Source organism: Furipterus horrens, unplaced genomic scaffold, assembly GCF_987537825.1.
Source record: "Furipterus horrens unplaced genomic scaffold, mFurHor1.1.pri manual_scaffold_5, whole genome shotgun sequence".
NCBI lineage: Eukaryota > Metazoa > Chordata > Mammalia > Chiroptera > Furipteridae > Furipterus > Furipterus horrens.
In genome coordinates this window covers 90,328,874-90,354,100 of record NW_028327175.1, presented here as the reverse complement: position 1 = coordinate 90,354,100, position 25,227 = coordinate 90,328,874, and the positions used below count along the sequence as shown (strand labels likewise).

The window sequence follows — 25,227 nt, the reverse complement described above, 5'->3', positions numbered from 1 at the left end:
TTACTGATATGGAGGAGACTTGGAGGAAAAAGGGGTTGTGGGGTAAGTGCTAAATCAAGAGTTCTGTTTTGGACAGATTTAAGTTTGCATTGTCTGTTAGTCATCTCCGGGGAGATGTTGAGTGGGCTGTTGAGTATGCACATCTGGAGCCTTGGAGACAGGCCAAAGCTGACGATGGACATTTTAAGGTTACAAGCAAATGCTCTGTTAAGTTTTCATTTGAGGTACAACACTTCAAACCCGGTTTTGATGGCTGTCTGGAGCATGCCTCTTCTTGGCTTCCCTGGAGTCAGAATTTCCTTCTGTGTGACTTCAGCTGTCCTGGAAATTCATTGGTAGTCTGTGGAGTTCAGGGATATAATACTCTGGTAGAAGTTTGTTTTTGTTTTTCTGGTGTGCTTCAAGTTAACTGAAATGCATGGTTTTTAGATTTCATCTTCACTTTTAAATCATACATAGGACCTGTCGCATATCTTCTGATCATCACGCTGCCCCTTTCACGTTGAGGCTCCCCAAGCAAGCAAGACAATTTAGTGTTGCTTGTATTGGGCTTTGAAAATAAGACCCAACCCAAGAAAGGGAAGCACTTGGTTAATAACCCTACCAAGTGTCAGACTAACAGAAGGCACTCAGGCAGATAAACCCAAGTGCGTAAACACTGTGAGACCGTGCCCTCCTTTTCCCCAGCTCCATGAATCTGCTATAGTTCTATCAGTCGTTATCCCTTCTATCAGTTTCTTTCATTCTCATGATGGTTTCTTATTAAGGAGATTCATGGGGAAGGTTGTAATCAATCAGAGCTAGTAGCCTCCCGAGTGTAATCTTGTTCTAGTACACACTGACCTGCACAATGTCCTGCCTACCTTGGGGATTTAAGCAGATTAACTCAGAGCCTGGGAGACAGAATCTAAAGTCCTCGAGCAATGCACCCCCTTCACCCCTCCCACCAATAAGGGATTTAACAAATTGACACTGTAATTATATCCAAACCCACAGTTGACCCACCTTGAAAATAATCGCTAATGCCTGGCTCGGATGCACATTTACAGTCAGTGAATGATGCTGTGTCATTGGCAGCACAATGGGTTCTAATACCCTCTTGTCACAAGCCCTATGGTGCTGATCACTGCGGGTTTCTGTTTTGTTTAGTCAGTTGGTTGGTTGGTGTTTGTACCTATTTCCAAGAGTAGATCAATCTCATGGTTCAAGAACAAGTTAGTGATTGGAATGAGATCGCCACAGAAAAATAGGCAGCCCACTGCCAGAGCGCTCAACAGCATCTCTGCCTGCTTATGTTTTTTTTTTTTTTTACAATTTTTAAAAATTGTATTGAATTTATGGGGATGACATTGGCTAATAAAATTATATAGGATTCAAGTGTACAATTCTATAATACATCATCATATATTGCACTGTGTATTCACCACCCAAAGTCAAGTCTCCTTCCATCGCCATATATCTGACCCCCTTTACCCTCTTCTGCCCCCACCCTTTAACCCTCTTTACATCTGATACCCACCATACTGTTGTCTGTGTCTATAAATTTTGTTTTGTTTTGTTTGTTTGTTTCAGTTTTATATCTCACGTATGAATGAAACCATATGATTCTTAACTTTTTCTGACTGACTTATTTCACTTAGCATGGTATTCTCAAGGTCCATCCATGTTTTTTAAAATGACCGTATTTCATCTTTTCTTAGGGCTGAGTAGTCTTCCATTGTATATATGTACCACATCTTTATCCAGTCACTTATTGAAGGAATTTCAGTGGTTTCCATGTCTTGGCCACTGTGAATAATGCTACAATGAGCATAAAGGTACTGATACCTTTATGAATAAATGTTTTCAAATTTTTCTGATAGATTCCCAAAAGAGGAATTGCTGGGTCATATGGTATGCTTTATAGGAAGGGTTCCCTGGACTGCCCAGAGATCCCCTGGCAGTAGTATGGTGGGCTCACCAGGTGAAAGAGGTCATACCAGTCTATATTCTCAATCAACTGACCTCAGCTTTTAAAATACAGCTAAGTGTAAGCTGCAGACCAAGGTAAAACTAAAGGTTCTTTAAGAATGATATTTTAGTTGCAAAAGCTCTTCACAAGTGGCAGGACAGATTCACTGGTATTCCACACTAGAGACCCATAATAAGTAAATATTTCTTCTTGTACTGATAAAACAGTTAAGGTACAGTCCAACTCCTCTCCTCTTCATCTACCTACTCCCCAGCTCCCTCCCCCTCAACCCTCCACCACTTTTTGTTACTAAGAATGATGATATAATAGAGCAATTAGGAGCATAGTCTTTGGAGCTAGAATACATGGACCAAAGCCAAGGCCAATCTTCTACAAGATATTTAATTTAGACCTTGGTTTCTCTATCTACAAAATGGTGGTAATAATAATGGTACCTCTTTAAAAATTATTGAAGAATAAATCAGTTACTACATGTAGAATATAAAAAAGTATTTGGCATATCCTAAGTATTGGCATTCATTCAACATGGAGTGTTGGATGTGCTAGAAGCCAGTGATATAAGGATAAGGTTTCTCCTTGGGTCAGGTGGGAAGATGGACACACAAATTTGCCATTCTGCATTGGCCTACTCTTCACTAAATGTTTGGGAAAAGAAGATACTGCTACAGAATGCATATAATGCTTTATGTATAATAAGTATAACTGGTAAGACAGGTCAGTGACATATATGAACAAGAAATATAATTGAACAATAATTGAGCGAACATTATCAATTATGAATTAGGCCAAAATGTATGATAATAGAGGTCTGTCTGGAAAGAGTCCTACCATTGTTAATATAACGAGAATGGTTTGTGCATTCTTGGCCTGGCAGCCAAGGAGAATGGACTGGAATGCACATCCATGAACAATGACAACTTCACTGTACTAGTCAGTGGGGACATTAGACACTATTGAGTGAGCATGTGTACTGTATGGCCATCGCATTCAAAATGACTGAGCAAGTAGAGCAACGAATCTGCATCAAATTTGCGTTAAGCTCAAACATTCCTCCGCAGAAACTATTCAGATGATTCAGAAGGCTTTCAGGGATGATGCAATGAGTGCAGCGCAAATAAAATGTGGAACAAATGCTTCAAAGATGGTTGAAAATCTGTTGAAAGTGATCCACATTCTGGAAGGCCTACAACAAGCAGAACACCTGAGAATGTTGAACATGTACAGGCTGCAATCAACAAAGATCAGCGACTGACAGTGTGAGAACTAGAAGCTGATGATCGGCGACTGACAGTGTGAGAACTAGAAGCTGATCTGGGGATTCCAAAAACTACTGTGTCCAAGGTTTTGATGCAGGATCTTGGCATGAAACATGTCATGGCAAAATTCATTCCACAGCTTCTATTACCAGAGCAGAAAGAACGTCATACTGTAGTTGCTGATTACTTGATTCAAACTGCTACCAATGAACCAGACTTCCTCAAGAAGGTCATAACTGGAGATGAATCATGAGTCTATGGCTCTGATATGGAAACAAAGGCCCAGTCATCACAGTGCAAGTCACCTGGTTCTCCACACCCAAAGAAAGTGAGGCAAAGTTGCAGTAAGATCAAGACCATGTTAACTGTGTTTTTTGATTGGGAAGGTGTTGTCCATTTCGAGTACACCACTCCAAGCCAAGTAATTAATAAAGAGTACTACCTCAGTGTTCTTCATCAGTTGAGAGATGCAATACAACAAAACAGCCACAGCTATGGGCAACTGGTGATTAGCAGCTTCATCATGACAACGCACCCACTCATGCATCACATCTCGTGCAGTTTTTCAGCAAAACATCAAATCACCCAGGTGACTCAGCCCCACTACAGCCTAGAATAGATGCCCTCCAACCTCTGGCTTTTCCCCAAACTACAATCACCTTTGAAAGGGAAGAGATTTCAGACTGTCGATGAGATTCAGGAAAATACAACAGAGCAGCTAATGGTGAATGGGAGGACTGTGTGAGGTTGCAAGGTGTCTACTTTCAAGGAGACTGAGGTGTCATTGTCCTATATACAATGTTTCTTTAATCTTGTATCTTCTTCAATAAGCGTCTTGTTTTCATAGTACATGGCTGGATACATTCTGGACAGGCTTCCTATAGCTAAGATTAAACACCCAGATATTGGACCTGTCTCTCTCTCACCCTCAATATTTCATACACAACTAATACACAATATGTATTTATACAGGTAATCCATGTTCATTGTAGAAAAACAAAAAATACATACAAAAAGATAAAAATTAAAAACCATTCATAATAGTTACAGGTTTCTTTTTTTAATTTTTAATTTTTCAACCACCATTGACATACAATATTATATTAGTCTCGGGTGTACAATATAGTGATTATACATTTATATAACTTACGAAGTGATCACCCCAGTAAGTCTAGTACCCATACATAGTTATTACAGTATTATTGTTTAAATTCCCTTTACATCCCTGTAATGGTTTTTAATAACTGGCAATTTGTACATATTAATCCCTTCCACTTTTTCAAACTTCCTCCATCTGGCAACCATCAATTTGCTCTATCAGTAAGTTTCTGTTTTGTTTGTTTGTTTTGTTGTTTAGATTTCACATATAAGGGCAGTCATATGGTATTTATCCTTCTTTCTGATTTATTTAACTTAGTATAATATCCTCTAGGTCTATCCGTGTTGTTGCAAATGGCAAAATTTCATTATTTTTTATAGCTGAGTAGTATTCCATTGTATATATGTACCTCTTCTTTATCCATTCATCTATTAATGGACATTTAGTTTGCTTCCATATCTTAGCTATTGTAAATAATGCTACACTGAACATAGGAATGCATATAGCTTTTTGAATTAGTATTCTGAATTTCTTTGGATAAATTACAAGAAGTAGAATTGCTGGGTCATAAGATAGTTCTATGTTTAATTAATTTTTTGAGGCATCTCCATACTGGTTTCCATAGTGGCTACAAGGAAGACCCACAGTTTTGCTGGGTGTGCTGGTCTGTGTCTCTGTGTATCCACTACATCTATGAAAATGTAAGTGTCAATGTATATATACAGGTATCTCCCATATAACACAGTACTTCTATAACATGTTTCACTCCAACATGGTTAGAGAATTGGGGAAACCTCCCGTATAACATGGTACTTCTATAACATGGTTTCACTCTAACACAATATGACTGTAGAAGATATCCAAGAATTGCAGGTAGAAGAAGAAACTGATGAAGCAATTTTGGTGGAAATGACATCTGGAATGTGCCAAGATAACTAAGGGGATGATAGCACTGATGAAAACGAAGAAGTTAAACAGTTTACTCTAAAAAGCATAAAGAAAGGCCTAGGCTTAGCCAAACAGAGTCTTATTTCTTTTTTTTTTTCTTTTTTTTAAAATATGCTCTATTTATTATGCTGTTACGGTTGTCCTAATTTCTTTTCCCTTTGTTCCCCTCTACCCAGTGACCCACCTCCCTCCAGTTGTCCGCCCCACTTAGTCCATGCCCATTGGTTGTGCATATGGTTCTTCTCAACATCTTCCTGTTTACTCCACTCCCTCCTACTATGCTTCTTAATTCCTGTATCACCTCCCTCCCTTTCCCCCCTTCTCCCTCCCCACTAACCTCCCCCCTATATGTTCCCCATACCTATAATTCTTTTCCCACTCTCGTTGCCTACTTAGTTTGCCTTTGTTTCAGTTCCCGAGCTTCCGTTGTTGGTTGTTGTGATAACAGTTTTCACTTCAATGTTCATGGTTTTGATCTTCTTTCTCCTAAACAAGTCCCTTTAACATTTCATATAACAGTGGTTTGGATCTGATGAACTCCTTCAGTTTTACTTTGTCCTGAAAGCACTTTCTCTGCCCTCCTATTCTGAATGACAGCTTCACTGGATAGAGTAATCATGGTTGTAGGCTTTTGCTTTTCATTACTTTGAATATTTCTTGCCAGTCCCTTCTTGCCTGCAGAGTTTCTTTTGAGAAATCAGCTGATAGTCTTATTGGGACACCTTTGTACGTAATGTCCTCTTCTCTCTTGCGGCTTTTAAGATTCTCTCTTCATCCTTAATTTTTGACATTTTTATTATAATGTATCCTGGTGTGGTCCTCCCTGGGTCCAGTTTTTTTAGAACTCTCTGTGCTTCCTGGACCTGTAAGTCTGTTTCCTTCCCCAAGTTAGGGAAGTTCTGCTTCATTATTTTTTCACTTAATTTTTCAATTTCTAGTTCTTCTTCTTCACCTTTTGGCAACCCTATGATTCGGATGTTGGCCCGCTTATACCTGTCCCAAAGGTTTCTGAGCCTCTCCTCATTTTCCTCACTTTTCATTTCCTCTTTCTGCACTGGTTGACTGTTTATTCCTTCCCTGTGCTCCGATTTGTTAATTTGATCCCTGGTTTTCTTTCCCTCACCACTAGTTTCATATATGTTTTTGTTCATTTCAGCAGGACTAGCCTTCATTACTTCCCCATCTTATTTAAGATCTGCTGTTAGGTCTGTATGCATTCTTATAACCAAAGCTCTGAACCATGCCTCAGAAAGGTTTTCTATCTGCTTCTTCATTAGATTAGATATTTGCTGTCTGGTCAGCTGCATCACCAGGATCTCTATCATGATCTCTGCCATCCTGACAGTTGTGTATTTAACTTTGCTTCCTGTGTGAGGCTGTCACACCGCCTATGCTATAGGGGGCAGAACCCCGTGCACTTGTTCATCACAACTGGGCAATCCTTCTCACCATGCTGTGGCATTTTCTGTTGGGGTGGGGGTCCAAGATGGATTCCTGCCATTCACTCTCCTCAGAGAGACCGGGAGCCTCCTCCTCTATCCCCACCCCTTCCAGGCCTCAGTCCAAGGCAATGGGGGTCTGCCTTCCCCAGCATTGGAATCACAAGCTGACAGGTCTGGTCTGCAGCCGAGGGTGCTCCCCAGGCACTTCTCACCTCCCCTTAAATACAGGTGTCTGCTTACCACCGTCCCACCACTGTTGCTGCTGCTGCCGCCACTGCCACCAGCACAGCTTGACCTCTCCGCCCCGGCTTCGCCCCACCTACCTGTCCGGATGAGCGCCACTTGTTTTTAACTTCATATGTTGGACTTCCATGTAGCTTTATTTTCTGGAACTTCTGGTTGTTTCTGGTTTTTCAGTAGCTGTATTTCTTCTTAGTTGTGAAGGGAGACAGAGTATGTCAGTATCAGCCACCATCTTGGCTGGAAGTCTCGTGTCTAGAGTCCTATTTTTAAATGAAGATCCTTGCACTGAAAGGAACACTAAATTTAAGAGAGAACTTCAAAAGTACTTAGCACCATATAATGAAATTTATAAAGATCTCTCCGGTAAAAGCAAGCAATCTAAAATAACAGATTTTTACAAAAAGTAAAGCATAGAAATCAAGATAATGCTGAAGAAAGTTCAGAGGATGAGGATGTCTTGTCAAAAAGAAATCGCATTTGGTTACTGGAGCTTAGTGATGATGAAGAAAACACTGCTAAATTCATATTAATATATAATACTTTTGATGAAAATTGCTTTAATAAAGATATTTCTCTTAATTAAAAAATATAATAGTATGCTTTTTTAAATTTTTCAACCTTACCCCCCTTTTTGTACTAGTTCTTTGTTTTGTATAACACAGCATTTGTTAGGAATCTAACAACCGTGTTATACGGGGGTTACCTGTAAATATATAATTACATACACAGGATCATAGTATACATTCTGTTTAGTAGAATCCTTTTCCTGCTCAGCAATATATCATGTCAGTAAATATAAAGTATACATTACTGAGAGAGACTCTGGGTCCCTCGGAGTGGATGAAGAAACTACTCAGACACTCACCATCTGAGGAAAGAAAGGAGGGGGTTTTCTCTGAGGAAAATCGCCCTCATTTCTTTATTAGCAAGGGTTTTTATCTACTTTCTATATGGGAAATGCATAATAAAAACATGCAGCCCTTCCCCAAATGGTTGGGAGTAATAACAAAGGGAAATGCAGATCAATACCAGTTGAGGCACCCAGGTATTTTACACAAGTTCAAAAACATTTGCTCTTACTCAGTTGTTCTGTTTTTCACATGCTACTGACAAGAATTTGGGGCTATTTAGAGAAAAACAGAGCAGGTTTCTGTTTCCTTAAAAGCCACTTTGTATTTCTATTCTATCTTTAAAATCCCCCCGAGGGTGGTATTCAGAGCAGGCCTGGAAGACAACCTGCTGGTTAAGGGCCCGTGGTGGTGGGGGGGGGGCTTCACACAGTGGTCAGAGTCTTTTGAACTAAGCATGTCTGTTTCCCACATCTCCCCATGCCTGTCTGTCCCCCACACATTACCATTTGAAATTACTCTATGGTATTCTATTTTAAGACAAATCCATAATTTATTTAGAACCATCCCCTATTGCTGGAAATTTGAGATGTAATCACATTTTATTCTCTCATAAACTCTCCTTTATAAATATCCTTTATCAGCCTACTTGGATACATTAGCAGAGGTTCTTACCATGGCACAGGGTGATTTTTTTTCTCAATAACAAATATCACCACTGGGCTTATTCCAGGGCACTGCATTTGTTTAAGAGATAAATGCCACTTGGGGTTCTGAAGAAGTCCCAGATGTTAATATAATATAATAGTACCTATTTAAAGAACTTCATACCAAGATAAGACCCAGCAACAAACAACACAAAGAGTCGTCGTCGTCGTCGTCGGCAGCCGTCCGTCTCGAGAGACGATGGTGTAGCTTCTCAAGAGTCTTATCTGCACCGCCGAGAATGGCTGTGCAGTCCGACTCGGGAGTGACATGGTATCTGTCTCCTCCCGTGTTGAATCGACATCTTGTGATGACGCTGAAGCTACACAGCCTGGGCAGGGTGATATGGAGGGTCTGCTGTTGCCCATGCAGCAGACCCCCCCTCTCTTCGCAGCTGAAGGGTCCAAGGGAAAGACGGAGTCAATACAGCTTGGCTTCAGGTGCGCCGCAGGAGTTGCCGGTGTTGACTACAACGTCAAACCGCCTTAGGGACTCCGGCTCCGGATTTTCTGTCGGGGTTTACTCCCTTAGCCTTTCCCCTGAAGAGGTATGCCGCAAGGCAGCGGAGGTTTTTTGGAATCAGAGTTTTCCTTCTCTGATGTACCCTGACTGGAAGATCGAACCAGCGACACTTAGCTCGCAGGCCGACGCTCAATCCACTGAGCTAAACCAGCCAGGGCCAACACAAAGAGTAAGCTAAGCCAAATATATATATATATATATATATATATATATATATATATATATATATATATATATATTTATATATATAGTGTGGAACCTTGCTGTTGGGCGATATTGTACATATAAAATGGCCTGGAAATTTTTCAGGAATAAAGAAAAAAAAAAGTTAGAAAATAAGAAAACTGGGAACAAGCAATAGTAATTTCTAATTGGCCTTTCCAATTTACTTTACATCAGACAGAGGTAAGTAGTGATTCATAATTACCTCCTTCCATACCTGAGTTATTTTATTGGGTAATGTCAAAGACCACATAGTTAAGTAAAGTGGTAAATTAGTTTTAATAAAAGCTATTCAGAATTCCCAAGCAAAAGAAATTGGAAGAAGTCTTAGACAGTGAGGTCAGCTCATCTGTGAGAATCTGTTACATTTATTGAGAACCTACTATGTTCCAACAGGAAAATTAGTCCAGGCTTCCAGATCTGCTTCTAGAGACCGTCTGACTGCAAGTGGAGTCAGGTTGCTGCAATTTGGGCACAATTGTTTAAGAATATGGATTTCTGAATATCTTACAACTTTCATTTTCAAGTGTTTACTGATAGGACATCTGAACAATTCATATTCATTTTAGAAAAACATGAAAAGTAAGCAAGACCCTGATCCTCTTTTCGGTTTGACCTCTGAATCACTTGGAGCAATTGGTTAACCTTGCTGAGCCTCTGTAAATTTTAGATAAAAATACCCAGTTTCTACTTCACTTCCTAGTGTTTAAGCAAGAAAATGTTCATTAATAAGAGTTTTTTAAATTCCTTTGAAGCTGCTGGATGTCTGAGGTAACATTACAACACATTTGCACTTGATCATTTTGGTATTTATATTAAATTTTTATAATTATTTATGTTCACAGGCAAGTCAACACCCCATTATCTATTCTTAAATATTTCTTTAGGCCCATTTTGAGCTGAGGTGACTTCTCTCAGCATCTCAGCCCATTTTTAAGGTGCGTTGGTATTGGAGAGTGCTTGCTGCATTGGGCATTCCTGGCCATTTCGTATTTGCCTCAGGCAAACGTTTAAGGGAGGGCATCTCCCAGAAAACTTTCTTCTGTACCTTTTACCTCCTGTCTCCTGTGCTCACTCCGTGAGTCTTTTGCTGGGCCTTACACGGCCTTTCCTCAACTTGCTTGCCCTCTTTGCAGCCCTTCGGTCTCTTCCTTCCTCCCTTGAGCATGACTTCCCAATCTCTCTCCAGTCAGCCCCACCCTCTGTGTCTTCTCCATCATGGTCCTTTGCTTCCCACCAGTGGATTTGTGGAAATCATTGCCATGGTCATGTGGGGTATCTGCTCAGCACCCCATAGTGCTCCCAATTTGGGGGTCTTCCCAGCACTTGCAGGCCTCCCCATTTGTTGGTAGGATGGGATGGAAGACAGAGTTGCCAGTGTCTCTCCCCACCCCCACCCCATTACCTGTGTTGGACCCCACTCCTTCTCTGGACTTCATGGCCTCTCTCATTATTACATGGGATAGCAATATGAAAATGTCAAATTGTTTGAGGACATGCTTCAATACTAATCTGAAGCCACCAGGCCTCACTGTAGAAATATACACTGACATCAATATGTAAGCATGATTTTTTCTAGAATAGATTATGCAAAACATTTCAGCAAATACTCAGCAGTTTCCCAAGTGGGAGGACAACAACCCTGTCCCATAGGAATTCTCAGCTATAGCTGTTAAACGAGCACAAGATTTTCCCAATCCTTTTTTGGGTTGGGTCAGTCAAGATGGTAGCATAATTAAAATCTCTGGGACAGTCCTAAGTAGGAGGTCCAGGGTCCTAAAACATGAGGGAGTGGGCGTTACTGAGTTCATGGATGGAGTCAGGTGAGTCTCTGTATGTGGGTGGTCCCCAAGACCACCCTCAGGCTCAATGATTCTCAAGAAAGACTCACAGGACACAGCAAAGCTATTGTATTCGTGATTACAAGTTATTACAGCAAAAGGATGCCAATTAAAATCAGTGGAGGGAAAAGGTGCACGGGGCAAAGTCTAGGAGAAACCTTGCACGAGCTCCCAGGTGTCCCCTTCCAGTAATGTCGCACATTACTCTGTGCTTAATTTTCCCAGCAACAAATTGTGACAACACACACAAAGCATTATCAGCCAGGGGAGCTCACCAGAGCCTTGATGTTCATGGTGTTTGTTGGGGTCAGTCATATAGGCATGCAGTGCCTGCATGACTAACCTCAGCCACTCAGACTCCAGCCCCCGGGGCAAAAATAGGTGTTCAGCCTAAATCACATTGTTGGCATAAACTATCTGATTACACTGTACCCTGTGGCCCAATGCCTAAGGCATACAAAACACTCTTCAGGCAGAATATTACAAGGACTCAGAGCTCCCTTAGGAGCCAGTCTTGAAAACAGGTCTTCCTTGGGAATGGGCAGGAACTGAGCAACCCAGACCTGCTGAGTTAACCCCTTCCTGCTCACATTCCCTGGATCAAGACACTGCAAGGCTTTGGCCACATGAGAGCACTTCTGGCACCTCAATTATTACCTTCTGAAAATAACATCCTCTCCACCTTCCACACAGACTCATTGTGATTTATAATAATAGCCATTGAACTATTTTCAAAAACAGCAGGCCATCTGCAGCAGGGACACATTATTATTATTATTATTATTATTATTATTATTATTATTATCATCATCATCATCATAATCACTATTGTCATATCATTATCATAATCACTATTATTCAGGGGGTGGAGGCATGGGAATGAGCCCTTAATGCTCCCTTGTGATCTCAGAACAAGTCAGAAGTGCCTTTTCCTAGATAAAGACAATTTCAGAGTAATGGGACTCTACTCCACCTGGGGGTTTAACCATGTCCTATCTTTCTCTCTCTCCTTCTCTTTGGCAGTGGCTCAGAAACCCAGGCCCCCAGCATGAGAAGCGGACTCTGTTTGGAGACATGGTGTGCTTCTTATTCATAACTCCCCTGGCCACCATCTCAGGCTGGCTCTGCCTGCGGGGCGCCGTGGACCACCTGCACTTTAGTAGTCGGCTCGAAGCCGTCGGACTGATTGCACTCACTGTCGCACTCTTCACTATTTACCTCTTTTGGACACTAGTAAGTATGGCCCGCAGCCCCAGGGATTCAGGCCAGCTGGCGCTGGCAGTCCCACAGCTGGCACAGCTCGTCTGTATCATGTCTCACCTCCTGGTTCAGGCTGGCGAGAGTGTGTGATTTGATTTGTTACTATGTGTGAGAGAGAGAGAGAGAGAGAGAGAGAGAGTGTGTCTGTGTGTGTGTGTGTGTGTGTGATGCATGAGCAGACACACGCTACTGGGAAGAGCAGATCAAGTTAAGAAAAAGCCCCAGCTTCTGAGAGCCCATCAGTCAAAGACACACGCCCTGGACACTTCTCTCCTCTGGTAGTCTAGGCTCCATCTGTTACAAGGCATGGCGTTTTCCTTCTCTTGCTTATGTTCCTCACTTTTGCTGGGATCATAGTGTATTATGAGTGATGCACGTGGCTACTGCTGCTGTTGCTGCCTGCACAGACTATGAATCCTGCTGGTCACTTTCTTCTTACATCCTGATCCCAGCCTACAGTCTTTATTGGCGTGGGGCTGCTTGGTGCCTGATGATCATTCTGTGTGTTGGAATATTGACTCTCCTGTGCATAAAACACTAATTTATCTAGCTGAGAAGCTGCCACCAAAGAAAAACCATTTCCCAATAAGTGTTTCTGCTGTATAGGAGGAAGAACTTCTAAACATCTCTGCTGTTTTCATTCCTTTAACTTAAGAAGGAAGTTGATTGCTCGGGCACTGGTTGGCAGCACCCACAAAGTGCAGCATTGGATCTCTTCATGCTCCCCTCTGGGACCTGCAGAGAAAAAACATCACTATCTAAAATATTTTCAGAAACTGGGCCCCCTCTTCCCGGCATTCCTCTTCTGTGCCTGCTTGTTTCTAATCTGAACACGTTTCATTGTTATTCAATATGTATTTCCTGTCTAAAGTGCACTGTTCCCGTATGCCATAGCACAGCGTCAGCATATGGAAGCTTCCATTGCTCATGTTACCTCCCAATTCATGCCCACCAGCCAGCGGTCACTTCTACCACACTGACCACAACCCCCTGCTCATTTCCCTCTTGTCTCCCACCTCAGGTGAGAGTGCTCAGACAGCAAGTGGGGGACCTGACTTAAGCCTTGCTAAACAGGGAGTGTTCTGATGCTTCAGACATGATCTGAGTCCTCTGGTTAATACAGGCATTCTGTTCCCAGCCGGGTGAAGCTCCCAAACAAAACCATTATTGCCCCTTTAAAAAGCCTGTGCTTCCAGAGTATATCCTAATTCATAATGAATCAAGCAATGAAGCTGGCTTAGAACTCACAAGGATACTGTGATGGGAAGAGTTAGAAAGAGGAAGTTTAAGAGCCTAGATAGCACCCTCTAAAGTCATTTCGCTGCTCTGTGCCTCAGTGTTCCCACCTGTGAAGTAGGGATGGTAATGACACCATCCTGCCAATGTCCCCTGGTGCTATGAGATTAACTGAAAGAATGCAGGGGGAAATACTTTGGAAAATAATTTTTTACCATGATTAGAGGTTTACTTGTCTACCATTTTTCTTAGAAGAGCTCCTAAAATAAAGATAGAGACTTGAATACTAGCTTTCAAACCAATTGAAGGCCTTTTTGAAAACCAGCTTTGTAAAGCATCTGCTTCAAGGAAGAAAGGCAGGGAGGGATATGGAGGAAGAAAGGAAGAAAAGAAAGAAAAATTATGTAGAAAAAAATGGACATGACCCTGTTTGACCTCCCATTTTAGGTGAAAGGAAGGTTTGGGTGGGAAGGGTACCCGAATTTGGCTCTTTCAGAAGAGAGATAATATACTTCATTCCAGAAATGTTTCCAGGAGCCAGTCCAGCCTAGTAAAAAGCGCATGTGTTTAGAATCCAAAGGCCCTGTGTTTGAACCCAAGATTTAGCATCCTAATAGAATGTAACTTTAAACAGGGTATTTAACCCTTCTGATGATCCTTCCTCTTAGGCAAAAAAAAAAAAAAAAAAAATTGGAGGAAATGATTGATAATCCCTGGGAGCATGGGCTATTGTGAGGATTAGATGGGATAACATGGGACCATAGAGCACCCAGCACAGGCACCCTGGTTTTCTCCCTGTGACTTACTTGCTCCCCCAGCCCGCTCCACCCATCAGCCCTCTGTGAAAGGCAGAGCAGCTGGCCCTTTGACCGGTGTGAACACCGTGCTGCAGCGTCAGCTCAGCAATAGGTTTACTGAGTCTAGACTAAGTTCTTCCCCAATAAATGCTGTACTGAGCTGCCCTGGCTAGAGCCATAATTCAGAAACTGACAGCACTTGGAAACTGCCCTCCAGCAGAAACCCATTGTAAACAAGCTGTCAACCTTAAGGAGAATATGCTGTGAAAATGTCTTAGATAAACAAACACTGTGTCAGTCCCAGCCCCGCTCCTCAGAGGAGCCTTCCTGGAAGGGCCTCGAGGGCTCCATGAAAAGGGACACGTATCTGCGCTGTGTGCCTAAAAGTGCCTTTGGAGTTCCTCGCCCGCTCACAGGGCCGCCAGGGCCTCACCTTGACACAGTCTCGGGGAGTTCTGCCTTCTAGAACCTGCTGTGTGAAAACACAAGCATCTGGGACCCAGGAGGCCAAGCTTCAGCCATCTCCGCTCTGAGAGCTCAGAGAGGGGGCGCCCAGACATCACTGTTCATGTCACAAGCTGTTTGTTTGAGGTCCATGGACAGACACCAGGAAAGCTAGCTGAGAACTGAGTCCACATTAAGCAATTGTCCATAGAGGTGCAAGAATGGAGGCAACACCGTTCTGTGACCGCGGGAAGCCCTTCCATGCACTGGGTCACTCACGGATGCAACCAGCGCCCAGCACCGAAACTTTGGTTCCATCACAGAAGGAAAGGAAAAGAACGCTCTGAATCCCCTAGCTGACTCCCAGTCGCATGGGCTAATCACTTAAATTCTCATCATAAAGAGGAAAAACCTCTACTAGAATACTGTCCCCACAAGGTTCTCTGTGAGACTGGTTTGGACACACCCCCAACAGCGCGCGGCAGTACAGCCGGGGGTGTTCAGTGTGGTCCTGCGCTGGGCGTTTCTCCGGGCGCCTGTACGCGCCCACGCAGCCCTGCTCCGAGAGCTGGGCCCGTCTCTGAAAATGCAACTTACAAAGCTCTGGCCCCATCGATAACCTCACTGTCACACAATGAACTCCTCCGGAGAGAAGGGGCAGAATTGAATTGCGTAAGATTTCCCAAAGCCTACTGTGACTTTATAGCAAACATCGAGCGACAGCCTGTCATCTACGTGATGGGAAGAGGTGGAGGCCCCTCCTTGTGCCATCCATATGATGTACAGACCTTACCCATGATTGGAGGTGAATAAACACCCTTTGGATAAGAAATGAATGCGCTCCAAAAAGCCCCTCCTACTCGGGGTAGAATAGAGGCCCTGTGCTCTTTCTTCCTCTCTCCTTAAAACCCTGGAAGTTTCAGAACTATATGGACGAAGTTCCCAATGTTCCTATTGCTATAGCTTCTTTTGGTTTATGTTTATTTTCCTCTCACTGCCTTTGTACTTCTCTAAGTCAAATCTCCTTTTTTTTCCTATTCTATTCCGTTCTGGGGAGGGAGCTCTTACAGACGGGAGCCAGCATTTACCTAGGGCAATTGCCACCATGGTCCCTTCTGCCCCGCGCCCAGCTTCCTTTACTTTCCCTTATATGGAGTTATCTGCATATGAGGCTTTCTTCTTATTAATTGGATTTGCCTGCAACCTGTAGTAGTTAATAGCAATTAAGATAGATTAATGCATAATAAGATCTCATTTGTTTGTCTGAACAGGTGAGTTGATTTTTGTACCAGGAGACTAAGTTGTGGGCTCCCTGTATTCCTTGCAGCAGCACTTCTCAGGGTGTAATGTGTATGCCAGTCACCTGGAGAGCTTGTTAAGAGGCGTGCTCTGGTTCCTTAGTTCCGGGCAGAGCCCAAACTTCTGATATTCTAACAAGCTCCCAGGTGATACAGGCTGACCCACCACCACACTGAGAGCGTCAGTAAAGGAAATAGCCCAACCTCTTCCCCTGCCCCATTTCCTATATCTAAAAGGAGTGTCACAAAATTATCATCTTTTCCATACTTTGTACATCAAAAATAACAGGCCAAGGACATTAACCTGTGTGTAAGGTGCTGTGCTAAGTGCTTTTATAAATTTTTTCTTCAGTTACAGTTGACATACAATATTATTAGTTTCAGGTGTACAGCATAGTGATTAGACATTTATATAGGTTAGGGGAAAAGTAGGTTTACAGTTGTTTATATGGAAAATAATACAATAATTAATAAATAATAATACAAGAATAAATTGTGTTTTGCATACTCACAACTGTAAACCTACTTTTGCCCACCTTGTATAACTTATAAAGTGATCACTCTGGTCAGTCTAGTACTCACAAGACACCATACATAGTTATTACAATATTACTGACTATTCCCTCTGCTGCATGTGCTAAGTGCTTTTTATGCGTTATCTCAGAAATCATTATTCACGTTTTACAAACGAGGGAACTGAAACTTGGAGATAGCAAGCAACCCTCCCAAAGTCAGGGAGCCACTAAATGGAGGATGGGGATTCAAGCCCCAAGTTCCTGGCCCCAGAGCCCAAGGCCTGCTCCCTACCCTGTAGAAGAAGGTGCTGCCCACCTGCACCCACAGCTTATTCTCTGCTTTCTAATGCCAAGCATGTGAAGCTCTTTAACATCATGAATGAAAGGACTCTTGATTTGAAATGCAGCTTTCCTGTAATATTTCCAGATTCTAGACTTGTACTGCCAAAACTCTTCATTAGTACTTGTCTACGTTCTACCTCTTCCCTGCCCTTGGCCCTGAACAGCAGGGTTTCCAACCTGCCTCTCTTACATTTGTGAGTAGCACCAAGCAGCAGCAGGACAGAATAGATGAAAGAAAATCAAGCTTTAAAAAAAAAAAGAAAAAAACCTGATCCGCTTTGGCATGTTCAGGGCCTTTTGGAGAAAAGCACATCTGTGTGAGTCTAAAAGCTTATATTTTTCATACCCAAATCTGTCTGGCACTCAGCCTGTGGCATTTGCTTTCTAGCCTCAGAAAATAGAGCAAATGACCTTGAGCAAGCCCTTTCTTATCAAGGTCCTGCATTCCCCTTCACTTCTGCAAATGCTAACCCCAGACCTTTGGGTCAGCCAGTGTGACCTGTGCTGTGGTCAACACAATCTACCCACTCCAGAGGGCTGAACAACCCATACATGGATAACTTGTCACCCTAAGTTCATGGGCACCTTCTTTCCAAGAACCTAGTCATCTGAATGCACTCAAACTGGATCCTGTCCCTTTTTTAAGGCAGTTTGTACATTTTCAAAAGTACAGATGAAACTCTTTGAATTTCCTGGGAAGTCCATCAATGCTTTATGCTAGCCTTCTCCAAAACAAACGACATATGTAATCATCTCATTCAAGTATATTTACATAAGAAGCAAGCACTTTGGGGTCACAGTTGTGTCAAAATTAACCATGGGTTTACTGTTCATACTGTTATGCATGTACAAGAGAGGCTTAACTCTTAAGCAGTGTTGCAATTAGAAAGCATAGGATGTTTCTTCACTCATTCTTTCACTCAGCGAACTACTAAGCAATTTCTTGACCCCAGACACTGTGACAGGTTCAGGGTGTGCAGAGATGAAAACAGCACAAGCCCTGCTCTCAAGATGCTTCTAGTGCCAGGGAGAAAGAAGCAAGTACACTGACGTACAGGCCACTTGATGCCTTGCTGAGGTGGGCGCCAGTCCTTGTGGCTCAAGAAGAACTGAGTTTGGTGCCCATGCCAAAGCTTCCCCACTGGGAGCCATAGAATACTGGGGCTGGAGGCAACTGGGGCTCACCCATCAGGGCACCCAGTACAGTTTGCCCACCACACAGTATGAAAGATGTCTTTCCTATCACAGTCGGTGTGACTAGGGTCGAGTTGTGCAATGTCTAACCTGCAGAAGGGTACATGAAGCCCCAGCATAGTATGAAAAATGTCTTTCCTATCACAGTCGGTGTGACTGGGGTCCTTTGAGTTGTGCATTTCACAGAGAGAAAACTGAGGACCAAAAAGGCACATTGTCCAGTCCCACAGCTGGGGAAGGGCTGGCGCTATACCCACTCTGCCCACTGCTTCCAGCCAACCCCTTCATCACAGATACTTTGGCGCCTAAACACCACTATCCCAAAAATAAATCCAAACTCAGAAGAAGCTTTATCCCCTATTGATACCCTGATTTTAACCAACATCAGGAGGAATGAAGGAGGCCACTCTGCAAGCTGTTCCCATGTGCTCTAACTTGGGTGCTCTTGGCTTGGTGCCCAGTGGCCCACCACTCAGCTTGCTAGAGCAGCTTCACTTAGGGTCCTCGCCCACTGTACTGCTTGCTGCCAGCTGTTTGGAGCAGTTTTTAATGACATGTTTGTTTCTTGGATTGATTATCAGCATCTGCTTACCTGAAACCTTCCCTTATTTTCCCTCGCCTACCCCTAGGTGTCATTTAGGTACCACTGTCGATTGTACAACGAATGGCGTCGGACCAATCAAAGGGTGATTCTCCTCATTCCAAAGTCTGTCAACGTACCTTCTAACCAGCAATCCCTGCTGGGTCTCCATTCTGTCAAGAGGAACTCAAAGGAGACAATTGTCTGACATTTGTGTGGTTGGTTGATCCATTCGTTGTTTGGGTTTGGAAGTTTCTGCACTGGGGCCATGCACTGAGCCACCTCCAACCCTTCCTTATGCCCATGGGTCTAAGAACATCCAGAGCCATGTTAGCACATCGCCCTGAGCAACGAACTCTGCCAGAAGAAGATGCCGTTTTACTTCAAATCATGGATGCTGCAATCATATGATATTTGCTAAGCTGCCAAACATGTTTATTTAGCAGATACTGTATGGAATTTTCTGAACACCTCTTTAACATATGAGGAAGATCGTCCTGCTAAGGATGCAGTTCAATTCTTCCTTTTTTATTACTATTTCAAATATATATATATATATATATATATTAAACTTAGATGATAATTAAAATGGAAAAGCCAATGTTAAAACTGGTTTTTTGGTTTGGATGGGTTTTGTTTGGATTAGTTTATTTGTTGCCAGTTTCTGCTATAGATTCTTTGGGGTCATTTGATAGCTTAAGTGGTCTTCATCTCTTTCCTGTCCCATGCTCAAGGGGACAGCATCACGACTGCAGAACAAGTCAGATTTGAAGGATGTTTTGTACTAAACCTCATTTAATCATTCAGACTTTAAAGGAAAAAGAGGTGTGGCAACTCTCCCCACAGTGAGCTGTTTATTTAAATTTCATTAAAGAGAAAAAATAAATATGGTGAGAAGCACGCTCCTGTCAACTTGTTTGGTACTGACAGCTGATAGAAGCTATTTTCTAATAATAAACATCCAGTGTGTGAAAGACAAACCCTACTGATGGCGATATTTTGTTTTTAATTATAAAACCTGTAAAGTTTCCCAAAGTAGATTTTAATAAGAAAAAGGAAAAAGGTTGGTGTTTTCACTCCTGTCCCATTTAGTGCATGTCTTAATTCTGCATTCACAGGGACTCGGAGGATCATTAGACATTTCTAGGAACCCTGGACCTGTTTTGCATATCAATTAGCACTCTCATTGCTCTAATGAATTTCCAGCTTGACAGGTAGATGTGGCAAAAAAAAAAAAAAAGAGAGAGAAAGGCCTGCCCTAGCCCTGTAAGACCCCTTTGTCTCTATTCTAGAAGACAGAGCCCTACACAGTACCTTCCCCCAACCATGAGCCAGTCTGTCACAGGCTGAAATAGACTTTTTGTCCCTCTTTTATCTATCACAATGTAAGGGGCACAGACTGTACCCTGCGTCTGTGTGCCCACTGAAGCCAGGGAGCAGATGTGTGGTCTGGGAAAGCTCTTGCTCCTGCTGCCCTCCGGCCCGCCCACCCACACGCAGCGGGGAAGGCGGGCCCAGCTTTGGGGAATACTGAAACTATGGATTTCTAGAGCATGACCCACTTTCTGAATTTCACTCCAGCGTCTGCCTTATGCTCCCCACATGGGAGAACAGAAAGTGCAAAGGAACAGGCAACGAAGAGGGTAACGATTTTTGTCTGCAGATTGATCAAGCCGATGCAGGTGTTGCCTTTGTCTGCAGAGCCTCCACTCACAGACTGTCCCCCGCGCCGCCGCTGGGGAGGGAAACAGCTGTACTGCTCTCCCGCTGCAAAACTCAGATGTGCTTTATGGCTTGTGACAATAGATTTCCTCCCCACCACGCTTCACTTCGACACTTCAATTCCAGTAATGTACGTCTCAGCCCTTCTGTTTACTCAGCCCTGCTCGCCCCTCTGGGCTGTCATTAGCGGCACCACCATCAACCGTTTCTTAATTGACCTTTTTAAAATGCTGGACACCACTGGCTGCACGCAGCTGTCACACATTACATTTCCAGAGCCGAGAGTCCGATGTGGTAGCTGGTGAATCGCAGCCCTGTAATATAGTTGATAAACGAGGTCCGCACAGCCTTGGCCCCTGAGCTGCCGGGTTCATCAGTGACACCTCTCCACTGAATGGCACACTTATGAGAGGACCATACCCCTTCTCCTCCCTGCTTCTTCCATGAATTAAAGAAGCGACAGATTCCCAGGACCATTTCCTGTTGAGGTTGGCTGCAGAGAATCCCTCTGTCTTGGTTCGTGAGATGAAATATAATGATGCAAAATATCACAGGCAGGCAGGTCCCGGGAGCTCGCTGCGGGTCCTGGGCTGGAAGGGTTGGCACATTAGTACTGTGGCTGTGCCATGCCTGAGAAAATAAGGCAGAGTCCAAATTCGAGGAGTAGGCTGCATGTGGGGCAGTGGGCAGGACACACCTGCAAGCCAAGAGGGGCATCAGCGCCTCCCTTCCTGGGCTATCGGCTTGCAACCCCCTTTTGAGAAACTCTGATCTCCCGCAGCATCAGGGCCCATCTGAGATTCTGAAAGTTCCTAGGAGACACTTGATGCCCTCTTGGCCTTTTAACCCTGTGGTCGTTCAAGGTGGGAGAAGAGAGGGCACTGCGGCTGATGCACAAGGCACCAGCCCAGGGGGCGGGACGCAGGTGCACACTCCCGTGGAGGCTCTGCATGTGTCACCCAGACTTGCTGCATCTGCCTGGAAGAAAAGGTGTCTTCCTCACTGGCACAAGTTGCCCCACGGGTGACCAGTGGCCCTGCTAGCTTTGCACTCTGCTTCTTTCTTTTTGAAGAATCAAGAATGAAGCGGGGGGAAAGGACTGGGGAGGGGCAGGTAAAGGATCTTGGTGGTTCACTGCTTCACCCACCATCTGCTTACACAGCGCTCTCATCCGCGCTGCTCGTCCCCGGTCCTAACCATCTTTCTTGAGAACATTAGGCAGAGACAAATGTGTGTCACAGTGACGTCAGAGGAGGAAACTAACAACTGAAATGCATCCAGCGTGCTCTTACCTGCCCCATGTGTGCACACAGGTGTTCCCACGTGCTCTCATGTGGGGGACAGAGAACACGAGCGTACACACACTTCTACAGCTCCTTAGAGAGCTGAGCGGAAGCTCAGATGAGCTGTAAAACCCAATTGAGGAAAAATAAATAGCAGGCCTTGGAAGTTACTTGCTTTTCTCTTTTGGGTCCTGGTCTCCCTTCCTCGTGTCCTGAGGGCCCTGGGTTGTCACTTACATCTGGGCTGCAGCCACACTTCAGAGAAAGGAACTCATCTGCGGCTTGGAGGAGCCAAAGGAGGAAGCAGAAGCGAGGTGGCCGCTGGGCTCCCTGCCCCTCTGCCCGCGGCTTTCTCGGCCCTTCCTGCACCCACGCAGATACGGAGCACCGTGGCGCGCACAAAACTCCGTCCGCAGCCTGCCCTCGCCAGGGACTGTCCCGAAGCCTAAAGAAGGGAAATTGGCCCGTACTTCCTTTCCACTCTAATCTGAAATGTTTCTGGAAGCTCCCTGAGGATCAGCCACACAGCGTGTAGGCCTACTGCTGGAAAATAAATGTAGGTTGAGATTCTGAAGCCTTGCATGGGATGAGAGGTGGGCCTGCAAGTGGGGACGTGGTTCAGGATTATTTTAGGACAAGAGGTTGGGACCAGGATGGACCAGCCGCCCCTCCCAGCCCAGCGCACAGAGGATGCAGCAGACTGCCGGCTGAGGCGGTGCCACGGAGGGTGGAGTCTGAGGAACCTCAGCGCTCCCGACAGCGGTCGCTGGGCACCTGCAGTCCCACTCCAAAATGGTGTCGGCTCTGCAGAAATACACGGGCTGGTACGTGTGTTCTACAGTCCACCTTTTTTGGCTTTGCAAAAGTCCCTGTGTCTGGGAGTTGCCTTTGGGACGTACTGGCTTCCCCTTGAGGTTAGCTGCTCTGCGGTGATTCTAGCTCTTTGCCTCGCAGGGCAACAGGATGGGAGAGAACCAGCCCTGAGTCAGATGACCTGGGTCTAAGCCTCGCTCTGCAGGGTCCCAGCTGTGGGTTGTGGACAAGTGACTCCCCCACCCCCATCTAAGCCTCTGTAAAACGAGGATAAGAACTACCTCAGATAGTCCCTTGTAAGATTCGTAAGGCTTAGCTCCCAGTAGTTCATGAATGAATGGCAGCCCTTCCCTCCCCTTCCACCCGCTGTTGCTGATGTCTGAGTTATTTTGCCTTAGCTTGAGTTCTGACGAACAACTTTGATAAATGACTTGAATGGCCACAACCAAATAGTTTTAAATCCTTTTTTGAAGAAGAAGGATTGATTTCAAATAATCAACAGAAATTTATTGAGTACACTGTGCTTGGGAGTAAAAAGAGCTGTAAGAGATGCTTCTGGAGGTTGAAATTACTGACTTGATTGAGATCTTTGAATTATGTGTAGATTTCAGTTATCCTTGCATTTCCTGATACTGAATGGAGCTTATGGCTAATTGAGAATTCATCACAGATACAAAAAAAAAAAAAAATTGCTAGTTCTGAATCTAGTGCTACAGAGGAAAACAAATATAGTCCATCAGTTGTCTGTGTTCCCAGAAACGAGGGATTCATGAATCACTGATCTCATACATCTAGTGCCTTCTTGGAGGCTCTGAATTCAGAGAACAAAGACAACAGAAGGTGATCGGCTCGGGGAGGACTGCTTCATTTTGAGAAACTCTTCTTTTTGAGCCTATTGGGGCCATAGTTACTCTATCAAGGAAATGAATACAGTATACGGACTCTGTCAGAGGTCTTCTTTTTATCTTACTTGTGGACACCAGATGCAAGAATTGGGTTAATCCTATATTTCAGTGCATGATACAATTTCTATCACCATCCACCTACAGAGGTCCCTGTCCTATTTTATTCCACAAATTTGTATAAAGTGCCAAAAACACTTCCCCTGAGCCATGCACTATTCAGCTCTTTGAAAATCATCTCCTTCAATCATCGCAATGACCTTATCTGTTGCTGGCTAACACACAACCCCAAAATTTAGTAGTCTAAAGGACCCATTTTATTGCATCTCTATTCCATGGGTTGGCAAGGGCTCAGCTTCGGTGTCCATGGGTAGAGCCTCTTCTGGTCACACCAGGGTGTCTCAGTCACAGGGCCCCAGTGTTCCCCCTGTGACCTGCCTCTCCACACGAAATCTCAGTTTCAAGGTTCCCTCTCCTTCCACGGCTGCTCAAGTCTCCAAGATGGAGAAAACAGCGTTTGTCCTAATTAATGCAGGAGCATGGACGTCCCGGAGTGTCACTTCCTTACATCCTGTGGGTCAGAGCAGTTACAGGATTTGCCTCCTGTTGAGAGGAACTGCTTGCACACACAGGGAGAAGCAGAATTGTTTGGGGCCATCTGTGGAGATTAGCTACCGGAGCCTTTTTATGGATGGGGAAACTTAAAAAGAGAGGTTATATTACTTGCCCAAGGTAACAGAGTAAGGGGCAGAGCTGAGATTCAGACCCAGGCTCTGGAGTCCCTGCTGTTAACTATGAGTATATGCTGTGATGCCTTTCAGCTTCTAGTTTTATAATATTTTCCCCTTCATGCCTAACCTCAAATCTCCTTCCTTCCCGAGGCACCCACTCCAATATGTTTGATATAGAAATGGAAAACATTGTTTTGTGAGTCTTAATTTACATAAAAGTGATTATGCTATAAATCTCATTCTTCCCCTTCTTCCCCCCTACTTAACATTATGTTTTTAACATTTTTGCTGCTGTATATCTAGTTCATTGCTTCTAATGGCTGCTTGGGTTCCTGTTTCACTTTTTCATTCCCTTAATGTTTCCCCCAACTCCCTGACCCACCAACAGTGCTATGGTGGGCATCCTGGTACTCGGCTCCTCATGGTCCTATTGGAGAGCTCCTCTGGACTAGCATCCATCACTGGGAGTGCTGGGTTATGGGATGCTGACAAATTCAATTTCACTATTTTCATATTGTTTTCCTGAAAGACTAGAGCACTTTAGACACACACACCCCCACACATACACATAGTAGTGGCTTACTATTCCCGTTCCTATGCATCCTTTTCTACACTGGCTATTCATGTTTAGCCAATCTAACAGTATAAAACCTACAACGTACTGCCGTATCTGTTTAAATTCACACTTCTTTATTTTTCCTACTGGGTTGGCTATCATTTCCTTTTCAATCTCTCTATACAGTTCGACATGCCACCAAGTCCCTGTTTGTTCAATTATTTCAACTATGTCTATGGTATATTTCATTGAACAGAAATCCTTAACTGTAACATAGTCAAATCTGGGGTTTTTTTCTATGTACTTTGGGTAGTCATATTTAAATTTTAGAAGTCCTTTCTCATTTCAAAATCACAAAGATAATCTCCTACATTTTCTTCCTTTAGCTTTATGGTTTTATAAGTCACCCTTAGGCCTTTAATCTCTCTGGAGTTCACCTCTGTAAGTAAGATAGGG

At 43.8% G+C, this 25,227-nt stretch overlaps 1 protein-coding gene across 1 annotated transcript in view; it reads left to right on the top strand.

Moving 5' to 3' along the window:
* The window catches only part of MARCHF3 (membrane associated ring-CH-type finger 3), a 152,682-nt gene extending 132,941 nt beyond the window's left edge, over positions 1–19,741 (top strand). Inside the window, exons 4-5 of the mRNA XM_090279069.1 lie at positions 12,122–12,331; positions 18,814–19,741. Coding sequence (XP_090135195.1) covers positions 12,122–12,331; positions 18,814–18,972 — 369 coding nt within the window. The 3' untranslated portion in view covers positions 18,973–19,741. The remainder of the gene's footprint in view (positions 1–12,121; positions 12,332–18,813) is intronic.
* Positions 19,742–25,227: the final 5,486 nt, after the last annotated feature.